General features: G+C 35.7%; 1 protein-coding gene across 1 annotated transcript in view; it reads right to left on the bottom strand.

Moving 5' to 3' along the window:
* The window catches only part of LOC131555710 (sodium channel protein type 5 subunit alpha-like), a 37,413-nt gene extending 10,939 nt beyond the window's left edge, over window positions 1-26,474 (bottom strand). Inside the window, exons 1-19 of the mRNA XM_058801904.1 lie at window positions 26,449-26,474; window positions 25,939-26,049; window positions 21,317-21,636; window positions 19,780-19,898; window positions 19,184-19,270; window positions 17,989-18,117; window positions 15,828-15,919; window positions 14,777-14,989; window positions 14,118-14,181; window positions 13,363-13,507; window positions 11,993-12,187; window positions 10,735-10,926; window positions 7,076-7,178; window positions 6,479-6,711; window positions 6,203-6,355; window positions 5,552-5,905; window positions 4,363-4,815; window positions 2,079-2,193; window positions 1,230-1,384 (exon numbers count right to left, since the gene is read on the bottom strand). Coding sequence (XP_058657887.1) covers window positions 1,230-1,384; window positions 2,079-2,193; window positions 4,363-4,815; window positions 5,552-5,905; window positions 6,203-6,355; window positions 6,479-6,711; window positions 7,076-7,178; window positions 10,735-10,926; window positions 11,993-12,187; window positions 13,363-13,507; window positions 14,118-14,181; window positions 14,777-14,989; window positions 15,828-15,919; window positions 17,989-18,117; window positions 19,184-19,270; window positions 19,780-19,898; window positions 21,317-21,598 — 3,084 coding nt within the window. The 5' untranslated portion in view covers window positions 21,599-21,636; window positions 25,939-26,049; window positions 26,449-26,474. The remainder of the gene's footprint in view (window positions 1-1,229; window positions 1,385-2,078; window positions 2,194-4,362; window positions 4,816-5,551; window positions 5,906-6,202; window positions 6,356-6,478; window positions 6,712-7,075; window positions 7,179-10,734; window positions 10,927-11,992; window positions 12,188-13,362; window positions 13,508-14,117; window positions 14,182-14,776; window positions 14,990-15,827; window positions 15,920-17,988; window positions 18,118-19,183; window positions 19,271-19,779; window positions 19,899-21,316; window positions 21,637-25,938; window positions 26,050-26,448) is intronic.

Here is a 26,474-nt window from a genome sequence, read left to right as displayed (position 1 = left end):
CCCTGCAGGGCTGATCCAATCCCAGCATCCCATGGGGAGATGCTCCGCCCAGGGGAGGAGCCAAGCATTCCTGCCTGGATCCAATCTGAGCCTGGCACAGCACAGCAGCCTTTGCCCCCTGCACTGCCAGAGGAGCAGCTTTCTGCTGCCCTGCATGGCCAGAGGGAGCCCAGGCCCATCTGCAGCAGCCCTGGGGCTGCAGAGGAAAACTCCCCCCTTGTGCAGGATCCCTGCTGCAGCAGAGCCACAGCTGGCACTGCAGGAGGGCTGAGCCCCCCTGGGATGGGGCTGGGACACCCCCTGACACACAGGGGGCAGGGACTGCTCTGACTCTGGCAGGGTTGTTCGGTATCACTGCATTTTTATTTTAATTTCCCTAATAAAGAACTGTTATTCCTACTCCCATATCTTTGCCAGAGAGACCCTTAATTTCAAAATTATAATAATTCAGAGGGAAGGGGTTTGCATTTTCCATTTCAAGGGAGGCTCCTGCCTTCTTTACCAAACACCTGTGTTTTCAAACCAAGACACCAGGAAGTTCCCCTGGAGGTTTTGTCAGGTGAATTTTAAAGCAGACAGTTCAAATCTACAGTTCAGGGAACAACCTCAATCTAATGTACACAGAATTGACTTTAATTGGAAATTCCTACATCTGCCACACAGATCACCTTCAGACTATTTGGTTATGTTCCTTCTGCATTATATAATATTTTATTTAACAAGTTACTCTCAGTAGACAGTGAATATAATTTCAAATAAAATAATCCTTCCCTTATTTTTCAGTAGAAATGGATATGATCAGAATAGCAATGAAACATTACCTCACCTGCCAATTTACAGCCACCTTCACTTTTGGCTTCTGATCACAGTGTTTGGATGATTTTCAATCTACATTTTTTCTGAGTAGTTAGTCTGCTTTACAAATTTAGAAGGGCTATTATTTTTTTTCAAGCTTTCCCAAGTAATATCAGACTCTGGTTTAGCTTTGTAATTAACACAAAAGTGTGAAAAATGATGTTCAATGAAGAACTATGATTCCATATATTTAAATCTGTCTATTTAAATATCTTATCCAAGTGGAGGAAAGCATTATAACTTCTAAAGGTTATATTTATTACACTCTTGTCTCTCCTTGGGAAAAGGAATGTCAGAGTAGGAGAAATCAATTAAATACTATTCCTTTACTGATAACAATTAATTCCAAAGTGGAGAAATTAAATGAAATTTACCAGTGCTGCACTGCTCAACACAATCATAAAAACCATAAAATATTCAAACCCGCTGTGGTTCACGATTTTGTAGCAGGTTTTTCTAAAGTTCCACCAAGTTCTGCCTGGAAACTTGGTGGTATCCACTACACAACATGGGGAACACTCAACACAACCTGAAAAGAGACACAACAGCATATTGGTTCAATGGAAAATGTTGAGATACAGATTAAAAAAGTATGAAACGTCTTAAAAAAGGCTTTTTACATATTATAGGAAGAATGTGCTCTTTTATCTATGAGGTGATGCTGTTATTGAAATTATCTGAAGCTAAAGTAAAAAATTTTATGCCAAAATAATCTCTTTTAATAAAGCGATGCATACATGGAATAACAGACTTTTATTATAACTATAAGATAACTAGAACTTAAAAAATATGGAATAACATCTTTTTGTGTCTTTCTGCAGAAAGGTTTGTGGGCACAAAAGAAGCCTTTACTTTTATCTAAAAATGTGTTTATTTTCTGCATTTTTCCCTTTCTTTTTATTTTGAAAAGAGATATTACCATACTAGCAGGTCAGTAAATTATTATTTTTACTAATTATTTCACTTTATTGCACTGCAGAGACATGACATCTGGACTCTGTTCACTGCTCTGTGGCAGAAACACTCTTCATTAATGTGTAAAGGCAGCAGGATTGAACCATGAGAGTCAACAGAGTCTAAGGAGAATTTCAGGTGATCAAAGGTAGATATCCACCCTGGGATGAGCAGACAAACAGTTGCTGCTATTCTGGACATGTTTTAAATGGATATTTTTGTACACTGGTTCATTTGGCATTAAAGAAAAAGAAAAAAAGGATTCCTACTCTCAACACAGCAGTCCTTGGGCAGCTGGGAGTCTTTAGTATGGGAAAACATCTCCAGAAGCACAACTGGATCCACAGTGCTGGCTTCAGAAAAGCTGCGAACAGAATGATATTTCTGCAAAGGAGAAGAATTTAAGAATTAAAGAATTTAGGGATTTAAGAAAAGAATTTATTTGCTTTTCATTAATAAGGTTAACAAACCTTAAATAAATTAAAATTATTATCTCCTCTCCCTCCCCAAAAGAAATTTGCAGTGTATAAATTATCTTTATGTTGCTGAACTACCAAAATAAATTATAAATAATAGGACAGAAATAGCCAATCCCTACTTTTTGTTTTCATCATTTTATTTTAACAACTTTCTTAGTTTCTTTTAGTTATCCACAATGGACTTGAAGGAAGGGAAATGTTTAGAAAATATTCTATTATGCTACAGTTGTAGAGAAAATTCTGATTTCTTCAGGCCAGTCCATCTTTAGAGATACAAATTACGTCTCAAAAGGCTTGAAGAGGAGAAGGCCCAACATATTAATACAAAACGTTAAAATTTATAATTACCTCTTTTTGATCTTTCTTTGGGTGTGTTACTGTGGAAGCGTTTGCCATTTCAGAAGTCCCAGAACTCTGATTGAAGCTGTTTGAATTCCTCCACTGTTCTCTTCTTCTTAATTTGTCTCCCTGCATGAAATGATGCAAATCAGTTGATTTTCCACTTATTTTTTTCCTGACAGTCATTCTTGAAAGGCAAAATTTTTTCACAGAGTGTAAAACATCCATGAAGTTTAGACTCATATAATCAAAGAATGAGTTGGGTGTTTGGGTTGGAAAGGGCCTTCTCATTGGACCATGTAGGTCCAATAAGAAGAGAATCTTTCACTAGCAAGTTTGTCTTTTTACAAATAATTAAATAGTTTTCCTAAAATGCTTGTAAAAAATTTATGCTTTCAGTTATAGGCAGAAGATCTAAGTGATCAGAATCAGACCTCAGTTATTCTGACACTACAAATTCCAAGAAATACCAGATTCCACTGCAGCAGGGAATGAATTTCTGACATCAAATGCTTATGGGCAAGACATTTGAAACAGCCACAGATGATTCTAAGGTGATCAGTGATTTTTGCTTCTTTGAGAATTTGTCCAAAGAGACAGCACTGATAATGTTTCCTAATATTATCATACAAATCCATCCAAAAAAAAGACCCATCCAACCCTAACAATTCTTTGATTCTGTGAAAAGAGTTCCTGTATCTTCTGTTCCATATTTGACATTTCTGTGTGGATGTGACAGACACCTGAAATGTCTCCAGTATTGCCTCTGCACAGCTGTCATGGAAGTAAAAATGTCTCACTCACATGCAGAAAGACTTGAGCTTTATCCTGCCCAACACAACAAAATCAAGAGATATAAAGGGGAATCAAAAGTACCATGGAGGTGAGCAGGTGATTAAAAATAACCCAAACAATAGTAAGAATTTATTTTTTAAGGTATAGCTTTTGTTTACATTCCCTTTGGATTCCATGCAACATAGAAGCAACATATAATCAACACAAGAGGCCTGCCTTCCAAAAGTCCAGGTGAAAGGCAAAGGAGACGAAAAGAAAGAATGTCTTGATTGAACTTTGTTTATAAATTTACAGAAATAAATGGAAACAAAACAATCAGAAGCAGAATTTTAGCTGTCATTGAGGAGAATGATGAAAAAGTGAATATTCAACATATCACTGAATAGCCAAGACTATTTGGTAGCCCTTTTACTAGAAGAAGAAGGTAAAATTGCAGAGATGACTGAAAGGATAATATTTACTCTTGAGTCCTTGAGATTGTATTTACAGATGCAAGTTGTGGCATTCACATTCTCTGATAAAATCCCTTTGCCCTGGATTTTTCTCCTGGGAAGCTGGGAAGCCTCAGAGAAAAGGAAAACAATTCTTATCTCATTTACTTCTCATGTGTTGTGCTCATGTAGAATGTGTTTGGAGATTGTTTACCCACAAGTGATTGTTTCATTGGATTCTGGTGTGAGTTGTTTTGACTCTCTGGCCAATTGGGGCCAAGCTGTGTCAGGAGTTTTCATTATTATCTTTTTAGCCTTCTGTAAATATCATTTCTGTATTCTTTAGTATAGTTTTGTATAGTATTCTTTAATATAACATAGTATTATAAAATAATAAATTAGCCTTCTGAGAACATGGAGTCAGATTCATCATTCCTTCCTTCATTGGGGCATTCCCTGCAAATACAATAGCAAGTCACAATAATTTTTCAAATACCAATATTCCTTACCTGTTTCCTGTATTCTACAGCTGTGTGCAAAATGTGCCCATCATCACCTTCCTTGGGGTAAGCCTCTGCTTCTGTAATGGGAACACAGGTACTGGGGCTGCTCAAAATTTCTTCATATTTCCTTGCTAGTGAGGAACTCTCTTCCATATGGCCACACTCTATATCAAAGGAGCTGTGGTCTATGTATTTCCTGACATCTGTCATGGGACAATTAGTAACCTCTATGCCCTTCCCAGAAACTTGTGCCAAAGTCTTCTTTTTGTTTGCTCTTCTGAGGCTTCCCCTCATTCTCCTGCAGCAGTGATCCCAAATTCTGTCCTTCACAGCCTTCAGGGTCTTGTGAATCTGTGCAATGGCAATCTGATATTTAGTCCCTTCTCCAGGCTCCTCTTGTGCCTCTGGGCCATCAATGTTGAATGAACTCAGGAGCAAAGCAATGAACAGGTTGAGCACCTTAAAATAAAGTAAGTTGGAGACACAATTGCTAACAGAAGAGACACTTCAGACTTGCTTTCATTAACCCCTAATAAATAATGAAATTATTTACTATTACTCTAGAATATTGAAATAGCATGATATGGCTCTTTCTTGAAGGACTGGCAGCAGAAAAAAGGAGGAAAGTGAGAGTTTGGGTATATCAAATATATTTTCACATGCTTTGATGTCCATAGTGTATGAGGAGGCAGTTGTAGTAAAACAGAATGCAAAGATGAATTTTAATTACATCACCATCAAAAAGGATCTGATATAGACCAAGCAGATGAAAAAGATTTTCTCTGCCAGTAAATTTACAATAAATCTAGTAAAAATCCAAAAATCTGGTTTCTGTAAACTTTTGATAACACAGGGGCAATGTGTTAAGCATTAAAAGAACTCAATGAGCTCAGAACTCATCAAAAGAACTCAGTTTGGTGATTTGGTTCCATCAACACAAAAGATGAAGACATCTGACACCAAATTATGATAAGCTCTACACTTCTATACTGTGGCTAGAAGGAATAATTTTATTTTGCTTCTATGTCTTGTGTAAGAAAGAGAAAGAAAGGGGAAAAGGAAAAAAAGAGACAGAACAAAACCATGTCAAGTGACACGCAGAAAAGAGAATAAAGTGAAAAGAATTAAGTTTTCCTCCAAAGAAAAAAGTAACTGGATGCATTCAGTAGGGACTGAAAATGGACTGGAAACTCACCACCAGGTTTCCTAGCACCAGGACGAGCAAGAAAATGGTGACACATTTCCTTTTTCCAGCCACTTCCATGCATTCCCACATAGTTTCAATCCATTCTCCACATAATATTCGGAATATAATGAGGATTGAATGACTAAAATCCATCATATGCCAGCGTAATTTGCAACTGGAGCTTATTTTACAGGCATTTTTGCTATAATCACTGCTCAAAATCTGAATTCCTACTATAGCAAAAATAAATATAGTGATTGCCAAAACCAGAGTGAGGTTACTCAGTGCACCAAACGAGTGTAGAATTATTTTCATAAGAGTGTTTAAGGCTGGCCAGGACTTTGCCAATTTGAAGATCCTGAGCTGTAAATAAAACACAGGGGAAAATAAAGTTAAAACAGCCCAGATAGCACAGCACACAAGAAAGCCAGACCCCACATTAACCATGATGTCTTTACTGCAGTAATATCACTATTTTTTCCCCAAAGAAAGCCTTTTAATTGTTTTGATGCAATTAAAATCACTCCAATTAAAAGCTCATGTTTTTTTACCAATAAAGAAAACAGATTTAACATATTCATCAGTAAAATAATATGAGGGTATTTCACTATACAACACATGTACTTTTAAAAAAATAATTTTTTTTAAATAAATAATTACCAGCCTGAAAGGTGACAGTTTTGTTCCAAAGCTTGCTAGGCCAATCAAAACAACCAAGCTATCAAAAACATTCCACTTTTCCTGGAAATAGTAGTAAGGATCTAGAGCAATGATTTTCAAGATCATTTCTGCAGTAAAAATCAGGGTGAAGATCTGGAAAGACAAAAATGAATTTCAGAAAAAAAGTCACCGAACAAGTCTGTCTCTTCATGGGAGTGTCCCAGTATGAATACAGGGTTATAACTGAATTTTTCATCTAATACAGACTTAACTTACCTTGTCACTCAGAGAAATCATCAATCGTTGGTTTGCTCCTTCCATGCCAGGGTGCTCCATAGCCAGGAACAAGGTATTCAAGATAATGCAAACCACGATGAAGAGATCAGCAAATGGATTAAAAATTACCAATTTCATCTTCTCTTTGACTGCTCTCCAGAATGGACAACAATTCCAAATTAGATACTTTTGAGGGAAATTTTTCCAAAATGTAGGACAGTTCAGTTTTGACTCTGTCAGACAAAGAGGGAAAGTGACATATGAATAATCCTTTGTAGAATATCACAGAATGAAGAAAAAGACAATAATTCATTAAAAGGATTGAAAAGTCAATCTCACATGAGCAGAATGATATCATAGAAAAAAATTGTTTTCCTCATTCTGCACAAACTAATCACAGACTAATAAAGGTGAGGCAAAATTTACCCTTGGTAATTGCGAGTTACAGGAGATATGAGAACATTTCTTTTACTGAAATTTACATTTTGGCAGCATAATTTCCCCTAGTGGCTTTGAAAAGAATGGTGTTTGTGACAGTTTGATCTCTCAGGTCAAGTTACACCATCACCACAGGAAAAAGAGGAAATAATGACTTACTTGAATTATCTGTAAGAATTGTGGCTGCACTCATTAACCTCTGTCTTCGGACAGGATCATTGATAGCATCCATTGAGACCTCATAGTCCAGCAGGATCTGCCTCTTTGGTCAGAAAGACAGCAGAAGATGAAGATGTAATAATTACAACACAAATATTTCAGGGGAACATGAAGATGTAATAATTATAATACAAATATTACAATACTTGCAATACAAAAATTATATCCAGCAGGAGATAAATATACCTTTTCGAATATACATTATAGCAAAGCTTTTACTTGCTGAAAGAATGTAAAACAAAAAAAAAAAAACAACAGATGTTTGAAGACAAAGAACATGTCATCAAAAGCAGCACAATATTTCAAGAATTTTTTTCTTTCTGAAGATATTTAATTAGCAGTTATGTTTCCATTATAAAAGAATGACAGAAACTTTAACAGGGGGCAAGGGAAGATAATCAATCTGTCTTTTCCAGTGAATGATAAAAACAACAGACAAAAAGAACACTGACCATCAGTTTGAATAAACTATTTGCTATTTAACTATGAACTACTGATTATTAATAAACAATCGTGTATTAATATGAAAAATAGTCACATAGTTAATACAAATTATTGGGATTTTTAGCCCTATTAAGTATATCAAGATCTAAATAATATTGAACTGCCTAAAACCAGGAATGGGACTACTTTTGTTTTCATTAGACCTACCAGATGACAAGGAACCTGACAGCCAGGGAGTGGACAGACTGACCACATCACAATGCACTGTATTTTAGAATTCTCTCTCAGCACAACTGCATTTGCATAATTTTCTTCTTTGGGAAGGATAAATGCATAAGAATATATCATAATGTTACCTCAAACTCCTATGATATTATGATTTTTATAAACTTATTCCATAAAACTGTTATTCAGGGAATGTGACTGATATCCTCGGCCTTAAAAGTTTAATAACAATTATTTCTTTTTTCACTCTGATATTTTAATGAAAATCTAAGCAAAGCTTAGCTGATAGAGCTATCAGAGAACAAACCTATAAAATGAATTGATAGTACAGTGCTAAAATGCTCATTTTCCCCTCTGTTATTTCTTTCCAATCCAAAAGGCTCCAAAGACTCTTGTAATCATGGCCAGTGCAAGTCACCCTTCATTCTTTTCTCTAAGATTTCGTGTGTCAGAAAACAGAAACCCAGAATAATTTGTGTGTCAGCCTGACTAAAGTTCTCGGTCTTCTTGTTGAAATTCACAGCTGTTAAGGAACCTCAGAGTTGTGGTTTTGGAAAGGACAAGGACATTCGCCCACACTGAACTGGTTACTGCTGCTCATTGATCTTTAGCTGAAGGAAATAATTGGGCATGAGAAGTCCTCTGACAAATTGGGATTTAAAATAGGGATGTACATTAGAGAAATAATGTTTATAAACTCATTCTGTCCTACCAAAAATCTTTTACCCAATGTGATTTTTAGCATCTTTAGCTTCTTATTGTGATGAAAGTAGAGAGGACATTGTTTGAGGAGTCCTCAAACAGCAGAGCTTGTACTACCAGTAGTTGTCATAGCATGGAATAAACTGCCATGTGTGTTGCAGATTATTATTATTTGATTAAATGTAAAAATCTGCATTGGAGAAACTCACAGTGCTTGGATCATGCTTTAGGTTTTCCTAGAGATCTTCAGAACTTTGTCATTCCGTGGACATAAAGAGGGGAAGGGACATTGGAAAAGTCTGAAGATGTTATTTCTGAGATATAAAAATCCAGATTACATTTGGCATCCATCTGTGCAGACCTTGCAGCCTTGCAGAAGTAAGGTCTAGCAAATAATCCAAATTTATCTCCTCTCATACATCTCCTGCAGCACAGCCACAGACTTAGAAGACTTAAGTTAAATAGAAATAAACAGCCATAAAAGCGATTTTTATACTTACAGAAGATATGACACCTATTATGAAATATTTTTTTTTCTAAATAGGTACAACAAAACACTACCATGGGCTGTGACACAGCATTTCCTTTAAGTGCAGTAGAACCAAACTAGGTCACAAAATTGAATTATATTCTTAACACAGCAGGGGTTTTGACACTACAAGAAGCAAATGCTTTACTAAAGGAGATGACAGGTGGCTGCCAAGTGGGTGATTTGGATTCCTTCAGCTCAAATATAGAATTTATTATAGCTGGGATTATCGAATTTAGAAGAAATTCTGACCATGATGACTGTCAGAATGAGAATTTAATCAATTTTAGCTAGGATTATATGTCTGAGAAAGGCTCCCCTTCAAGAATACTTTTCAAACAAACCAAAGTTGGAACATTATTTCTTAGTTCTGCTATGGGAAAATTTTCTTTTTCAGCGAGATGGGTGGAACAATTCTGATGTTCTCTCAGAAGCAAAAGAGAATCTGTCACAGGATGAAACCAGTATAAGGGCATTAGAAGCTTTCTTTTTAGATATTGTTGAAAAGAGTTAAGTAATATGGATAAGTACCTGAGAATTATTTTGAAAGATACAGCTCAAGATTAAAATATCTAAATAAAGGTATCTAAATTAAGATGTTGACAAAGAGCCAGAGAAAGAATAAAGTTGGGATGGTCTTCTAGAAGATACAGTATTTTGTCAGTGGCAAAGGTACTGTGGGAAAAAAATCTCCAAAATTAAGCAAAGAAAGAATAATGAGTCTTAATAGAAGTTTCTTAATGGACTTAAATATGAGTGGTCAGCAGAGGAGCCAGGAATCACTGCTGTAAACAAGATGTGAAACAATATGTGTGGGATTTAGCCTAATGTTTTAGATATCCATGCTTAATTTTTCCTGTGTGCAATGCATTTAAAATCCCAGTATATGGGACACATATGTTTCTGATAAGTTTGATTCACATAAATAAATGTTTCTGAAGCCATTTGAGATGGACTATTGAGACATTTGGTAGTTGAGACATCCACAGCAGCAGGCATGGCACACAACATCTGTGCCCTTCCATAGAGGAGGTGAAAGCCAAGTAAGACACTAGAAAAGGTCTAATGTCACTAGGTATCAATTTGTGACTTGAAAAATTGTATCTCCACTTGACTCTGGGAGTTTAGAACCTAGAACACATGTAGAAACCTTAAAAACCCCAAAAATCCAAAAATTCAAACCCTGGACAGAATCTAGTTGCCTAAATGTACATTTGAGATGCTGTAAGGTTTATGAGATACCCACAAAGTGCTGGAAGATGTGCCACAGATAATAAGGATATCTAGAACATGCACCATATGCAAGAGCATCTAAACTGGCACCAGATGCTTAAAGTCAGCAAGTGAACCACACCCCAAAGATCAGAAACCTTCATCCTGAACTAAACCCTCTCCTAAATATTTAGGTCAGAGAATGAGCTGTCTGTAGAAAAGAATAATAATTTTAAAAATAAAATTGAAAAAAATACTTAGATCTTTATGAAAACTCTTAAATTTAAGAATTTTATACATTTATTTCTGCAGCACAAACAGAGATGTTGACAGAGCACAGGTCTATGATGTGCCACAAGTGACAGCCACTTCCAACTTCCCTCTCAGGTGCAGGTAATGCTGGCTCCCTCTGCTCCCAAAATCTCTTCCTTGAATTTTCATATCACATGCAAATCTAATGAATGTATTTTCTGCTTCAAATACTTACAAGCTTCTTGTGGCAGCGATCAGGCTGTGAACGAAATATTTGCTCCTCCTTTTCCTGGTCATCTGAAATTAAGTTTTGTCTTGAAGTAGGTGTTTCTTTATTACTCTCTTTTCCTTCTGAATTTTTCAAGTCAGCAACTGGCATTTCAGATGCAGTATGCAAGGCCTTACTGCTTTCTTCCACAGCCAACATCTGTAACAAGAAAAGCAGAACATTTGTCTGTTAATTCAAGGCAAATAGCAATGCATGGACTAGGATCATATACATGTACTTATTATGATATCTGAATTATTTGCACTGACGATTCCTAGGTTTCAAATGTTAAATTGCCATCAAAAGGCAGGAGTACAAAATGCTATTCACAATTCTGAAAGACAAAGCAGGGTTACCTGTGAGCTACTCTAATTAAAGTCTGCCCTTGTCACTTTAAATATTGTATTTTGTATCTGAGGGCTTATCCTTTCACTTTCCGTTTCTTGATTTGAAAAGGACCTTGAGTCCAAGACAGCAGAAGACTAAGGGCTCAAACTAGATCCTAAAATGTTAAATTTTCCTAAATCCTAATCCTGTAGAAAGAAAAATAGAAAGAAGGAAAAAGAAAAACAGAATGAAGAAAAGCCTAAGCAAAGCCTGTCAAGGTGGAATATCAGACACAAAAATATTACAGAGCTGTCAACAACTGTAGAGGAGGAACTTCTGGAAACTTTTTGAACTATTTTGGTAAAATGGTGATGCCTAACACTTCAGTGATGAAATTTGATAGTTGCTAGAGAATATTTGCTTGTCCTCTTACAAGTCTGACTTTACCAACTGCTAGCAGAAGATCAGGGATATCTTTTTTTTAAGGTAGAAGATAAAATGTGTCCACTCATGCTTCCTTCCTGCAGTAATATCAGGAAGGGATACCCAGAGAAAGGGATTTTTGGGCACAGCAATAATGGTACTGTACAACAACAGGACAAACTATGGAGTGCAGCATTCATGGAATGTCATAAAAATTACTTTCTTGCCAGAAAGCCATTTCTGTACAATGTCAGGTCTGCAAATCCTAAAACTTAGTATATTTTAACTTGCTTCTATGATGGGGTTTTGTATAACATATATGTACATGCATACGTACATTTATAAAGACATAAAGAGAAATGGAGTGTCAGAAAGTATTTTAAGAAGCCCATGTTTAATTCAAAACATCATTTCCCTAATTCACAAACAGAAAAAAACAAAAGGAACTACAGATCATATATGATAATTTACAAACCTGTTCCTTCTCTATAATTTGTCTGGCATCCTGAAGCATTTTTTCTTTTGCCTCTGTTTCAGCACGTGTTGCTCTGTTTTCCTCTTCATATGCCATGGTTACCACAGCCAAGATCAGATTGAAGAGATAAAATGAGCAAAAGAAGATGACTGCCATAAAAAAAAAGATGCAGGACACTCCAGAGGTACGGATGGTCTGTGAGGAAAAGGGAAAGGTGGTAATAAATTCCAAACAAACTAATATTTACAAAGCAATTTCAAAATAAATGTAAACAATTTATTTTTCTATGCAATAGAAAAGGTTAATGTATTACAGTGTTTTCAATGAAAAACCTTAGGATCTGCTTCTGGTCTAAGTCATACATAAAAATGTCACATACTGCAGAAAAGAATTAACAAATTAAAATGAAATCAAATATCTTCCAGCAAATCAGGCAAATGATCAACAGAGTTTAAGCTATAAGAAGACAAATTCATCTGTAAAGACATAAACAGGTGACTGTAGAAGACATTAATGAAACTCAGTAATAAAGATGAAAGCTAGAATTACTATAAAATCATGAAAGATGTTTTAATTGCAGAATCAGAGGCAACATTTAGACTGATTATCTTATATTTGATATATTTGAGATGGTTCAAAACTAAGCTCCGAGACATTAAAAACTAAAAGTAACATGATCTTCAAAGGGCAAAAGATGTTGCATCCATTTAAAAAAGTCACAGCTAATAAAGGCTGATGGAAAAAAGATTTAAAATGGTGCAATATGAAAGGTACAGAATAAGGCAGAGAGTATTGTTCCTGTGTGGCAAAGGTACTGTATAGATATAAGGGATCCAGGAAGTTCTCTACAGGTATTTTTACATAATTTTTTCAAAAAAACACAGAATTGAAAAGTTACATTCTACTCTCAGAATCAAAATATAAAGTCCCCAGTTTTTTTAGTACCATGTTGTCAAAAATGAAAGCGTGTACGTTGAGCCAAAAGGTTTAGTGAGGAGTCAGCATTTCAAAGGAAGACGAACAGAGAACGTGACAAATCCTCACATTCCCTGCAGTAGCAGGGAGCTCCCTGGCTGGGTCTGCTCCATATCTCAGTCCTTTGGTGGTTACACACAAATATTTAACTCTTACGTAGCTCTTAACCACCTGAGAGTGTTCTCCAACAAAACTATGAGCATTCACATCAGGGTTGCTGCCACCCAACATCACTTGCATAAGGTGCTACAGCTCAGTCACTTGACTCTATTTCCTTAATACTTACATTGATTTTAGAAGAAATTTGGTGTCAGTAATGTTAAAACCAATACAGACTTTTCTAGTGGACATAAAGCTCTGATTTGCACATCTAAAGTCATTCCAGCAGTACCCACTTGTCTGTACAGACGCTCCCAGTTGTCCTGGGTCATCAGCCGGAACACAGAGAGGAAGGCCCAGCCAAAGTGGTCAAAACTTGTATAACCAAAGTCAGGATTTTTCCCAATCTTCTCACAGGTATAGTTCTCTGGACACCCACTTCTAACCACAAAAGAAATGTTAAACAATACTTATGTGGAGATTCAGTTGAATCTGAATGCAACTAATACACGGCGACAAATAAAGATTTGTTCAGTTTGTCTGAAAAGAGGTTTCATTATTCCCCAAAATATTCCTGCCAGAAGGGCTGATTCATATCTGACCATCCCAGAAAACCATTTATCTAGTAAAGAAAACTAGACAGAAACCTTAGTTTGGGACTAGACAAAAACTCTTATTGATGTGGGATATGTCCTAACAAATACAGAGAGTGGGGGAAAATGGAAATGCCTTTATTTTTAAATAATTCACTAAGATGAGGAGAGGAGAATTTATTAATATCTAAAAGTCTTTAGTGATCTGTTCTCCTTCTCATTTTTATCATTCTACCTTATCATTATACTCCCAGTAGTTAGCAACAAAGTACATATAAAATTGGCTGCATTCTTGTTCTTCATCCTTTTTCTGGTGTGAAATATGTGGTTTTTAACACATCTGTTGATCCATTTCTTTCTCCTGAAAAATCATCACCATTCTTTTAGACCAAAAATAAAACCATAGTTCATCTGGGGGAAAAAATGAAGGAAGTACTAAAAGTGCTTTGTTCACTTACTTGTTACCTCCACTGTACTCACACAGCAATATTTCAGAAGTGTCTTTCAATCTGAAGCATTGGTCTAATATAAAAAAAAAATGAAAGAATCATAAAATTAGAAGTTTTCAGTTTCTACAGCTTTCTGACAGTAAACCAAATATCACTACACTTTATAAACACTCTGGTGGATCAAACCTCTGTGAAAGATCCTTTCTCAACAGGACTGATTCTCAGCAGATCTGTCTCTCTGGCAATTTAAAATAAACAGTAACAATTTGCTGCACAACTAACAATGTAAAATTCTATTTGATCTTTGGCAAAAATAAGAATCTCTATGTAAAGTAAATAAAATCCATTAATTACAGAGTAAGTGATGGAAAAAATCATTCTCTGTGCAGTAACCCTAAAATTAATATCCCTGTGCAATGCACAGATAAGGAAGAAAATGCTTGTAGAAAACTCAGTCCCTCCCTCCCACAGATTGCTGATCTTTCTCCAAATCCAAGATTCACTAATCTCATATTCAGTTGTCCTAGAGACTTCATATTACTACTTGTGCAAATGGAAGGACAAACCTTCTTGGCAGAAATACATTCAACTATACATTAACATGTCTGTGAAAAATCAATACATACATAGGAAGATACACAGATTATGTAAAGAGAGAAAAGAAAAACATTTACCTGCATCATTTGGTACATATATCTTGGCCTCCTTGCATAATGAGTCATTGTACTGAGTTTTATCGAGGATACATTTGGATTTTAAATTGCCCATAAAGAGCTGAAGGCCTATTAGTGCAAATATACTCAAGCAAAATACAGTCAGGATCAGCACATCCAAGAGCTTCCTAACAGACTCAACAAGTGAATTTACAATGACTTTCAGACCTAGGAAAATAAGATCCAATAACATAGAATGTCAGAAAAGGAATGTAATGATGCTCCTATATGACAAGTCATGACAGATGCAGGTTTGTTAAAGACAAAGTATTGATGTGTGGCTTTTGCACTAAAATTAAACACCTTCAATGCTTCATTAATGCTATAATTTCATAAAAAATCAAAATATATTTACAATTACATGGAAATGATAAAGTTAATATATGTTATGACCATGAGAGATACTGTAATTTATAGATTTTTCAAGCCAATTTCTGCAGTTGGACTCTGAAGTCATCCTTGGTACCCTAATTAAGGACACAACTTACAAAAAATATTGAATTCTGGATGGCATATACAACACACTGTCCAAAGTATTACATACAATCAAGAGAGTGGCTGTGGTCAGTAAGGAAACAAATTAAAGTTTCTCAAAATGTAAAATCAACATTCTGGGAAATAAACCAGACAAGGATTAGCTAATGAGGAAGAAAATGAAACCAGAAATATGGTGGTTTAGGTATATTATGTTAAGAAAACATATTACATACAGTGGGTTGCTCCAGGAAGACAAATTAAAGAGACAAAAGCACTGGGCTAAATATAAATGTACATCAGTAATGGGATAAAAAAATAATAAAATAATAATGCAGAATATAAATTTGCCTTTGTCATTTGAAGGAAAAATGATTTAAAAAATTGTTTGGATGCTGCTGAGGGTGCAAAACAGTCACACCTTGGGGTCACAAAAAGTGACCAGAGAACTGGAAGATAAAAACAGGAGTGGAATTAGAATTTGCCTTCTGGTGAAGCAGAGAGAAAATCAGTAAGGTGTGTTGTTCCTTACCTGGTATTACTGAAATAGCTTTCAAAGTCCTCAGTACTCTGAAAGTTCGAAGAACTGAGACATTGCCAACACTATGAGATGCAGCCAGGTACCTGCAAAATTAACCCACACTCAACTGAATGACCAAGATGGAGCTTTTCAAAGCATTTTCTTATGGAGCAGGCAGTAATGAATTCACTGCATAAAATACATCCTAAGATACATGCCTAAAATTAGGAATCTAATTCAATTTCTAGGCATGGATTAAAGCAGTGGGGCTTTGGAGCAGTGCCTCTGAAAATAAATACAGTAGGTTCCTACTTTGGGTGGATTTGGATGCTGTAACCTTGGAAGATTTATCCATCAAAATGTCAAATAAATATAAAACTGCCAATGTCATAACCACACTCTTATACTCAGACTTCTCTCATCAAAATACATGTTGAAGCTATCTCAAAACAAAATACACGCAACAGAAGGAAGTTGAGCAACAGTAGATTTATAATGTGTTTATTCTGTACCACATGGGGCTCTCTAACCTTAAACAGTCAGTGAGAACTTGATATTGCAACTTGTTTCAATTTTAACATTTCAACAATTAGAAAATTTCATCAAATCAGTATTTTAAAGCATTGCATAGTCTATACAGCCCTTTAACATGTTATCCCAAATTTTCTAAGATTTCTTTATGTCAGATAGGATATGAATTGTGACTCATCTCATGACAAGCTCATAACTGGTAACAGAATTCCTTAAAAAATAAAGTCTCAATAAAAAAATCTGAGACAAAAATGGTTGAAAAGGCAACCTCCCCCTCAAAGCACGACTTTGTCAGCAGCAGATCAGAGCACATTGGCTTTGCCTAGTCTTGAATAATTAAGACTGAATAATTATCAAGTACCCTAAGCAATATTTACACTTGAGTTAGCAGGTGATCTCATTTCTAAATAGTTTTCTTTGTTGTACTATAAGTCATGGAAAAAAAACAGGTGGAGGTACTATATTGTAAAATTGAACATTAATTAATTAGGGATGCAGGTAGGGAAAAAGGACCATAAATTAAATTTTTTATGCTGTTTTTATGCTGTAAATTTTTTACCTGTTGGACTGTCTTGTAATAATTGCAACTATGAGTAACTATCTAGTGATAGATGCTGATGATCAACAGTGTTCAAGCTCCTTAGGAATTCATTATTACCCATAAGAATAATAGTTCATATAAATATTGATGTGTGTGATGACACATGGGTACATATCATCTATTACTTACAAATGAGGAAAAACATACCTGTAGTGCTACAAACTACTCCCTTCTTTTTTATTCTGCCACCTGAAAACTTCATTTGGTGCCTTTAGCTCTCATTGTAGGAAGAAAAATATTATTTATTCTCTTTTTGTCTCTGTGCTGTACACTTCAACTGTGTTCCTGCTCTGCAATTGTCTTTTCATGTGAGTTTTACTCTATGTAGTTTTTTGGTATGTGGAATTGCAGATATACATATTCACTGCAGCTTTTTTAATTCTGACATCTTTTGACATGAGAGGAGCAAAACTATACAAAGTCCTAAATTAAAACAAAGTCTACACAGAGAAATAATGTGTGCTCTTCTTCTTTAGTCCTTACTCCTGATGTCTTCATTTTCCCCCTCCTTCTCTGACCATGCCTGGATGCTGCAGTGGTGCTTTCACAAAGCTGTCTGTTTAAACTCCAACATCATCTCCCAAGCAAGTGGAGGCTATTCCAGAGCCCATAAATTTGTATGTAAAGCAAGGTGTGTTCTTCCTTGAGCATTATTTGACACTGAGATTTCACCAGTTATTTACCACCAAGTCATTCAACACCTTGTGCCCCATTTTGGACCCTTCTCAAATGAGTTTCATCTGATCCAGAGCACAGCTAAGACAACATAAAGGGGCAGGCTTGGTTTGGGCTGTTTATGCAATTACCTCTTGACAAAATTCAAATAAAGACTAAATTGAGAACAATCACACAGTTCTAAGATGAGCTTTTCATTTAGGTCTTAGTTTAAAGTCTGTTTTTCTCATTGCAGGCATGCAAAATGTTATTCAAGCACAGTTTAGCAGGGAGGATGCCAACAACTGTAAGGAATTTCAGCAACACCAAATGTTATTTTCTCTTATTTGTCCCCTGAGTGTAAAAGAAAAACTGAGTTTTACTTACATTACAATAATAATAGAAAAATCCAAGCAGTTCCATGGATCTCGAAGAAAAGTAAATTCATTCCAAACAAATCCTCTTGCTACTACTTTAATCAATATTTCAGTGGTATAGACAGCAGTAAAAACATGTCTAAGGAGGAAAGTGTATATTAAAGTTACAGAAATAAAAATATCAATGAGACTGATACACATTCAGGCACATTTCTATGTTTTCTCTGATTTAGTCCCTGCATGGAGATAAAGGTAGAAAATGTGAAGCAAAATAGGACAGGTTGCATTACTTTCCGAAGCATCATGGGGACAAGATGTCTTCCTGAATTTTAGTAAATTTTCCATATAAATCTACAAACACAAACATTCACATAAGCATATGATGCTATTTCTGGATGAAAGATAGCTCACATTTCCTTAAGGAACATTTTCAAGACTGTGTTTAGGTTCTAAAGCAGGCTGGGAAAGTTCAAAGCCTTACTCTTCTGGCAGAACAATAACAACAAAGATGTATTTCAGCCTGTTAAGTTTGCACATTTTATATATTTATTCTGACAAATACACTACAACTGAAAGAAATCCTACAGAAAATTAAGTTCTCGCCATGCTTACCCCAAAATAAAAGGAATTAAAATTACAGAACTTCTGAGGCTCCAGGCACATTTTCCAGATTTAATTCTGGAATATGAACTCAAGTTACACTGGATACAGTGCACAAGTACCAAAGGAAGAAAGACATTACAAATAAGTGGCTTCCTAGTGGGAACAACTGACTTAAGAGAGTCACCAGGAAACAGAGGAAAGAACAGAATGAATATTTATTCCTTTTTAGATTTTGCATGAGGAAACTACAACAGGCATTCAGGTTATTGTTGTAGAATGAAAGATATTAAGTTAAAATCCTGCTGCCCAGTCTCTCAGAAAGATTTAATCCTCAAAAGGAAAAATAAGCCAACCTCCTCTGTTACTCCAGATGGCAAAATTAGGCAAGGCAGAAAAAAGGGCATATGGTGAGAACCTCTAAGAAAAGGCACTGAATCTCCACAAAAGACTAGGTGATATAATAACAATCCTCAGCCTTCCTCAGGGGTCTATCCAAGAATTTTCAAGCCCCAGAATTAGACCACCACATTATTTGAATTTTTAGTCCTGCATATTAGTATCCTTGGAAAAAATAGTGAGCACATAGCCACTGAGGTACTTACTCAGTCCAGTTGGTTTCTACAAGGTGAGGGATAGTCATAGTCATACAATTGAGTAACACAGTAAATGTAATAATGCCAATAAAAACTGTGAATAGTAAGTCAAGGAAAAAACCTCTATATTATACAAAATGAGGTTCATGCAAGTTGCTGATTTCCACACACAAACACCACACAAGCATTCATAAGATAACTTTTCATTTGAATATGCTCCGAATTTTTCACGTGTTTTCCAAAAAAACTTATCACAAATTATCCTGCGTTGGAGAGGACCCACAAGGATCACCAAAATCCAATTCTTATCCTTGCACAGGACCATCTCAAGAACCTCCCACCAAGATCAAATCTTCTCAGCTGGGTAAAATTCATGTTTTAAATATAAAAATGAATTCTCTGCATGAGGAGATGGTTTTAAAAGTTAGGACAGTAGTGGGACATAACATGTTTGACATGTTCAGATATGTTCACCTAAAAAGACTTATTTCCACTAATTAATAATTCCAAATAAAAGCAGAAAAAGCAGAAACAGAGGAACAGAATGACAGAAAATGGCACAGAATATTTTCATATTCAAATCATGGAAACCAATGAAAGGATATGAATGGATCAGAATTTTAATTGCCTTTTTTCTAACTGGATTAAAAGGACCAAATATAAACAAGGCAGGTGTGGCAGAAAATCGGAAAATGGTCCTCCTTTTATTTAACACCATAAAAGTCTATTAAAAAAAAAAAAAAAGATTCACAGTACATGAAACATTTGAATGAATTAAAAATTTGTGCAAAAATTACTTGTTGAGTTTTTCAAGTCTGCATCTAGAGCTATATCTAACTGCAATTAGGAGCAGAGCTTTCTTTTATTCTAACTTGGAGCTGTGACCTGATTATTCAGATTTTGGAGAAAAGCAGCTCTGTTGAAGTTCATTATTGCCTGAGAGGAAGAAACCATAATGGGAATGAATATGAAGAGCAAGTAATCATATTCATTTGGTCAAAGTAATTAAATTACTACTCTGGGACTGTAACAATAGTCTTAATACCTTACTCGTAGACAGTGTTACAGGCTACAAGAGATTATTTACAAGATGTAGATTGTGTAGCACTGCCAAAATCCTGGACAGCCATAGAAAATTTTTAATTTTGAAATATCTCTAGATTGTCACATAACACTGTAAATTCATTCTAAGCTACCTTAAGGTCCATGTAGCTCAGCACATTTGTCATATAGTAAAAATGAAATCTCTTGAATGAAAAACAGTTTCCTAACTTTAATATAAATTTCTTCAGCTCAATCAACCTTAGTTCTTCTTCATCAATAGTATCACTTTGATTACTTTAAGAAAAAGGTATCTGGAAGATCAAAGTCTAAAGCATGTTCTCTGATAAAATTATTACACTCCAATACCTTGCTGGCATACATTAAAACAGCAGCTAGGACTGGATGAAACCTTCTGCTGTTCATATCAAGTCTTCTTTGACAGTAGTAATAATTCAATTTAAGTATTTAATTTAGAAGGGATTCCTAGACTATCTACTTTATACACTGCTATAGTCAGCATCACCAACCACTTTGGAATAGCATGGAGTATGTGCAATATAAAGATGGAACAACAAACAAAGTCAGTGAGACAAAGTTACAGAATATTAATTTAAGACAGAAAATTAATTTAATTAAAGTATATAGGTTTGCTACACAAAGTAATGGAAATATCTTAAATGTGCCTCTCTTAATTTGTATAGTATTTGTAATTCAGTGAAAGCATCTGCAATTCCAGTGTGACTGACTGTTGGGCAGGCACTGTTTACACAACAGGGAGCTCAGCCCCACAGGCATCAGAGAAGCTGCTCTGGAAAACAAAGCATCACTAAGCCCAGAACATATTTACTATTAAAGTGCACCATTCACATATCATGTTTTCATAATTAATTTTGATTCTTGACTGGAATTTAAAATACCTCTTCATTCCATAATGCAGAGCATACCTTACAACTCTCCCCCAAAAGCTGTCAGTAATGTTCAAAGCTCTGTCAACAGAGCAACCAAACCCCAGCACGTCCTGAACAGAGCTTTTACTATCTCTTAAGAGCTCAGCAGGAAAAAATAAAAATAAAAAAAAAAGTTTTGGGAAGTTTTAACCTTGTGATCACTGTAGTATGGATCAAAATCCTCCAGGGGTTCCCCAACCAGCTCTGCAGGAATGTCCCCATACAGAGATGGCAACGTTTTGCAGATTTTCAGGTCAAGCTGAGGAGTAAGTTTATCTTCTTCAACTCCTTGTTCTTTAGTCTCCTTAGTCTTCTCTTTAACTTTGACTTGCTCCTTTTTTTTGTTGGCAATCCTTTCCTCGATTGCTGCCAAGGTCTCAGGGGTGAATCGTCGAAATCTGTTAGCTTCTGATGGCCAAAACAAGGGATCCATTTTTCCTTCTGACTGTTTGTCTCCAGTACTAGAGGTAACTTAAGAAAGAAAGCTCTTGACAGTTACAGAATACCAGAAATAACACACTGCTTTAATATCTATTAGATAAATTATTTTTTACTGCTCTGAAACTCTTTGTCAAAATAGAATAAAATAGAGTAGATTATGAACAGACTATTTCAATTGAAAAGAGTCTACAATGACCATCCAGCCCAACTTCTTGACTATTGTAAGGCCTTGGGCACTGCCCAAGTGCCTCTTAAACACTGACAAGCCTGGGGCATCAACTATCCACCTAGGAAACCTGTTCCAGTGTCTGAGCACCCTTTTGGCAAAGAAACGTTGCCTCATGTCCCATGTAAACCCCAGCAGTGTGGCTTTGGACCATTCCCATACATGTCCTATCACTGGATCCCAGGGAGAAGAGCTCAGCACCTCATTCTCCACTTCTCCTCCTCAGGAAGCTGTAGATGAAATCACTGACAGCCATGAGGTCACCCCTCAGCCTCCTTTTCCCCAAAGCAGACAAGCCCAAAGCCCTCAGCAGCTCCTTGAAGGGCTTTCCTTCCAGCCCTTCCACCAGCTTTGATGCCCTCCTCTGGACACACTCAAGGACCTTCTCATCCTTCTTAAATAGCCGGGCCCAGAAGTGCACACAGTGTTCCAGATGAGGCCACACCAACACTGGACACAGCAGGACAATCACCTCTTCTGACCAGCTGGTCCTGCTGTGAGGCACCCATGATGCAAGGCAAATTAGGATATATAGGAGGCACCCAAGATATAAAGCAAAACCAACTAGAAGTACATGGATTTAGAAGGATGAGTAATGAAAACCAGACCCAATAAAGATCAATTACTTAATCTGGATCCCCCCTGTGCAATTCAGGTTACAAAAGAGAAACTTTTTTTCCTTTGCCTTTCCAGCTTGGTAGCATCAAGATCACACTCTATCACAACTCTGACAATCATCTAATCTTTTTCTCACTGTAAATTAAAGTATCAGCAGCCTTGCACCTCTGTTACTCCTCTTCTGTACTTCCTGAAAACAGAATTAAGTCTCACATGTCCCATCTCTAAGACTCATCAGATTGATCCCTTCCACAGCAAGGCCAACACCAAATTCAGCTCAAGGCTTTGTCCAGTTGCATTTTCAATTATTCTGCTTGAGGTTTAAATCCCTGACAAAGGGGAAGGGTGGCAATGAGAAGCACTGAGGTGACAAGGCAAATACTGTAAGTATTCAGTTACTAATGCCCAAATTTACCACAGAACTGTAGATGACAGCAATTTACATGACACCAGATCTCATCCACAGAAGATGAAGAAAATATTGACCCATTACAGAATGATTTGTCCTTTGTGACTCACGTCAAAACCAATTACTTCCATTTAATAAACAATTTTGGTCACTGCCAAGGCCTTAAAACACTCTGCATTTTTGATTGCTGAGGTCCAGCTGTGCTACTCCTTGTGAGCTCGCATCTGGACCATGTTAGAGAATCAATATTCTCTTGCAATTACAGCTCTCATCTTCAGATGCAGATATCTTTATTTTAAAAGAATATGCAAGCAAAAGTGATTGTGTAATGATTTTGTTGGGGTTTATGGGACTTGGGAGAGGTTTTTTTTTCCTCCTCTGGGACTTTCCAAGCATGTTCAGATCTGATCAGGAACCGCAACTCAGAGATCAGAATTTACCATGGTAACAAAATGGAAGTATATAACCAAAGAACTGTTACTTTGCCAAACCACACAGACCCATTTCCAATCGAAAACTCAGAAGATAAATTGAAAATCGAGATTTTTTTTTTTTTTAATTTCCAATAACTCTAAGAAGACCAATTTTATCTTCAAAGTGGTTTTAAGGACAATAGAGAAACTCAGCTTTTAGGGAACTACGTCAACTGAAATAAATTAAGCAAAGAAAATGGTTTTAGCAAATGCAAATATCAGTTTTGTATTAAGGATTTCAGAGCTGCATTTAAAATAATAATAATAATAATAATAATAATAATAATAATAAAAAAATAAGAATGAGACGGAAGTATTGATCAAGAGCAAAAAGATTCAACACCTTCCCTTCAGCAACTGTGACAAGAAGTCATAATTGGATAAACTTCCATGGACATTCATGAGAGGATTTCTTCAGCAGACCTGTACCAGAAATGCACTGTGCTCACATGAAACAGAGTTCCTGGCCTTTGATCAACTTCCAAGTGTTTATAGATTGTGACTCGGGTTAGGAAAAAGGAAGCTAAGAAGATGTGACTGAAAAATACTTCTAATATAAAGGCCTATAATTATATTAAAAAGACAGAGTGACTACTTGAAATTCCTGAGGCTCAGCTAAACTCAACCACTTCACCATATACTACTGAATTAGTTGGATTTTTAAGGGAAGACACTGAGGTAAAGTGTTACTCTGAGAAATAATTTCAATTTTTGTATGGGACAAAAAAGCTTCCCCAGTAACTGGGAGAGAAGATACAGAACAAGTTTTCTTAGTAGTAGCATAAGCATCAGATTTATTCTAGAAACTGAGAGAAGAAACTTGGGTGTGTGACTACAAGTTAGTGCAAAGAAATTGCAGGTCAGTTTGTACTGTGTCAATATGCTGCTGAGGCAGCTGCAAGATTACAGCTCAGATCTGTTAATTTCCAGTATAACAAATGAAAGAAATTTGCATTTAAATTAAATTAAGAGCTGGAAATCCTACAACAGGTTTTGCATCTCTGGTCCTTTAGCAGAGACCAGTCCATCAGTAACAGATACAAATGCACTGGTACCTTCAGTTATTAAAGTATCACTTTCTACAGGATCAGGGATGCATTAACACACAGGATCAGGGATGCATTAACACATTTTTATTTTTAATTAAAGTGGAAATGACTTGGTTTTCCCATCTTGAGAGGAATTGCGTCCAGTGTACAAAGCTAGGCATTGCTTGAGGTTAATCTAGTTGGCTTAAGGATGCTGTGAAAATGACATAGAATATTTTTATGTCAAAACCCAAGGAATTCCAGATATACTGATGAAATTTAGTGAACAAATGACCTGCAAGGTACTAAAAAGGGATAAAAAAAGAGTCATTAAGTGAAACAGACAATGAGCACTACTAAAGTACAATTTGTCACTAAAATTCCTTAAGATAAAGGATATTTCTAGAATAGGAAAGCAATGTCAAAAAATGAGTCTGTTAATACAAGGTTTCAGAGACGTGAATTACAAAATGCTTGTTGGGGTACTGACAAATCAGTAGAGATGATAACTAACAACTTTAGATTTTGGATTGGAAAGCAAAATACAAATTCAAGTCTTATATACAACTCCTTGATTTGACTCCATTTGTATAAATTTCAGAACTCTTTTTAGCTCCCTAAAAGCACAGAGTTCCTTTTAGATGCAGCCATCAAACTACTGACCATAAGATATCAACAATCCCCAAATGTAGAATTGAAATTGATAAAACTGCTCAGTAAAATACTATAAAAGTCAGTAAGGGGCATTTATGAGATGTTTCTCAAAATAGGAAAATTAGTAGGAATGTAAATATAAAAATGTCCCTATTTGTGTTTCAATCCAGTTTGCATGGATTTTAACCAATTCTGAGTGTCAAATCACTCATATCTGTTCCCTTGTCAAGGGCCACCAACTGAATATTTCCCGTGAGCACCTGGATCTGGAAAAAAAATAAAGAGTAAGCCAACTGTAGTTTGGTTTTAGCGTGCATTTAGTATAGTCTTTCACACAGGAATAAAGAATAAAATGTGTTCACCTCTTCACCTGAAATAAGAAATAAAAAAGATAAAGCAGCTCACAGCAACACCTTATGAAACAGGACAGGAATTCCCGATTTTCTGTTCTGTACCTTGCCAAAAGCTTCTGCTACACCTATTCAGTTTCAATAAACAGAAAAAAATTTCTGTTTCTGATCACCATTTTATTCTATTTAATTGACAGTGATGGTGAAAAGATCTAACAGATTTAATCCTCAATAAAATCCAACTTGGACATTTTAGAGGACTACTGGTTTTTCTAAAATACAAGGCCATTTCTTCCACCCAGCACTTTGTCCCCCATTCTCCACTTTTCACTTGTCACCCCATCTCAAGGAAAAGTTTGTGTTTGGATGGGTTGGATAAATATCTATCAATGCAGTTTTTTTGGAATTTTTTTCCTACCAGTGCAGTTTTTCAGTGGTTTGATTTTTAACATGTGTAAAAAATAAGACAAAGATAATATAATATAATATAATATAATATAATATAATATAATCACTCATTACTTCCAAATTCAGAAATCTGTGTAATAGGCTAGACTAGAAAAAAATCACTCACCAGTATTTTTATGAGAAAAACATTCCAGACATGTGTAGATAGAGAAATTTTTGTATGTCAGGTTCAGTGTAAATAAGATTAGATAATTCTAAAGAAAATTTGAGGAATACTCTGCATGAGGTGATAAAACAGAGCAGTCAGTAATTAATACGATAATAATTAATATGACAATAATTAATATAACAATAATTAGTAGTAATTAAGATGACAAATATATCAGTAAAATGTTTCCCTGAGACATGTTAATTATAGGAAGAGCTACATGTTTACAGCAATGTAGTGGTTTTACATTAATGACAGATTTTCTTACATAGATGCTCCCTGTACCTAAAATAAAACCACATCTAATACTTGGAAACATATCTGCATATATTTTATTTATATATCGACACACACATGTATAAATATATCCCCAAATATTCTGATCAAATAGACATAGAATTAAATCAAAATAATCAGCAATTGAGTTTTCTCTAGTATACAAATACTTCGCAAAATCAAAATACTTACAATATCCCCTTCAAACTAGACAAGCC

This window comes from Ammospiza caudacuta, chromosome 1 (assembly GCF_027887145.1).
Source record: "Ammospiza caudacuta isolate bAmmCau1 chromosome 1, bAmmCau1.pri, whole genome shotgun sequence".
NCBI classification, from domain to species: domain Eukaryota; kingdom Metazoa; phylum Chordata; class Aves; order Passeriformes; family Passerellidae; genus Ammospiza; species Ammospiza caudacuta.
Note: the sequence above shows the minus strand (reverse complement) of the source record. Positions and strands in the feature narration are given on the sequence as shown.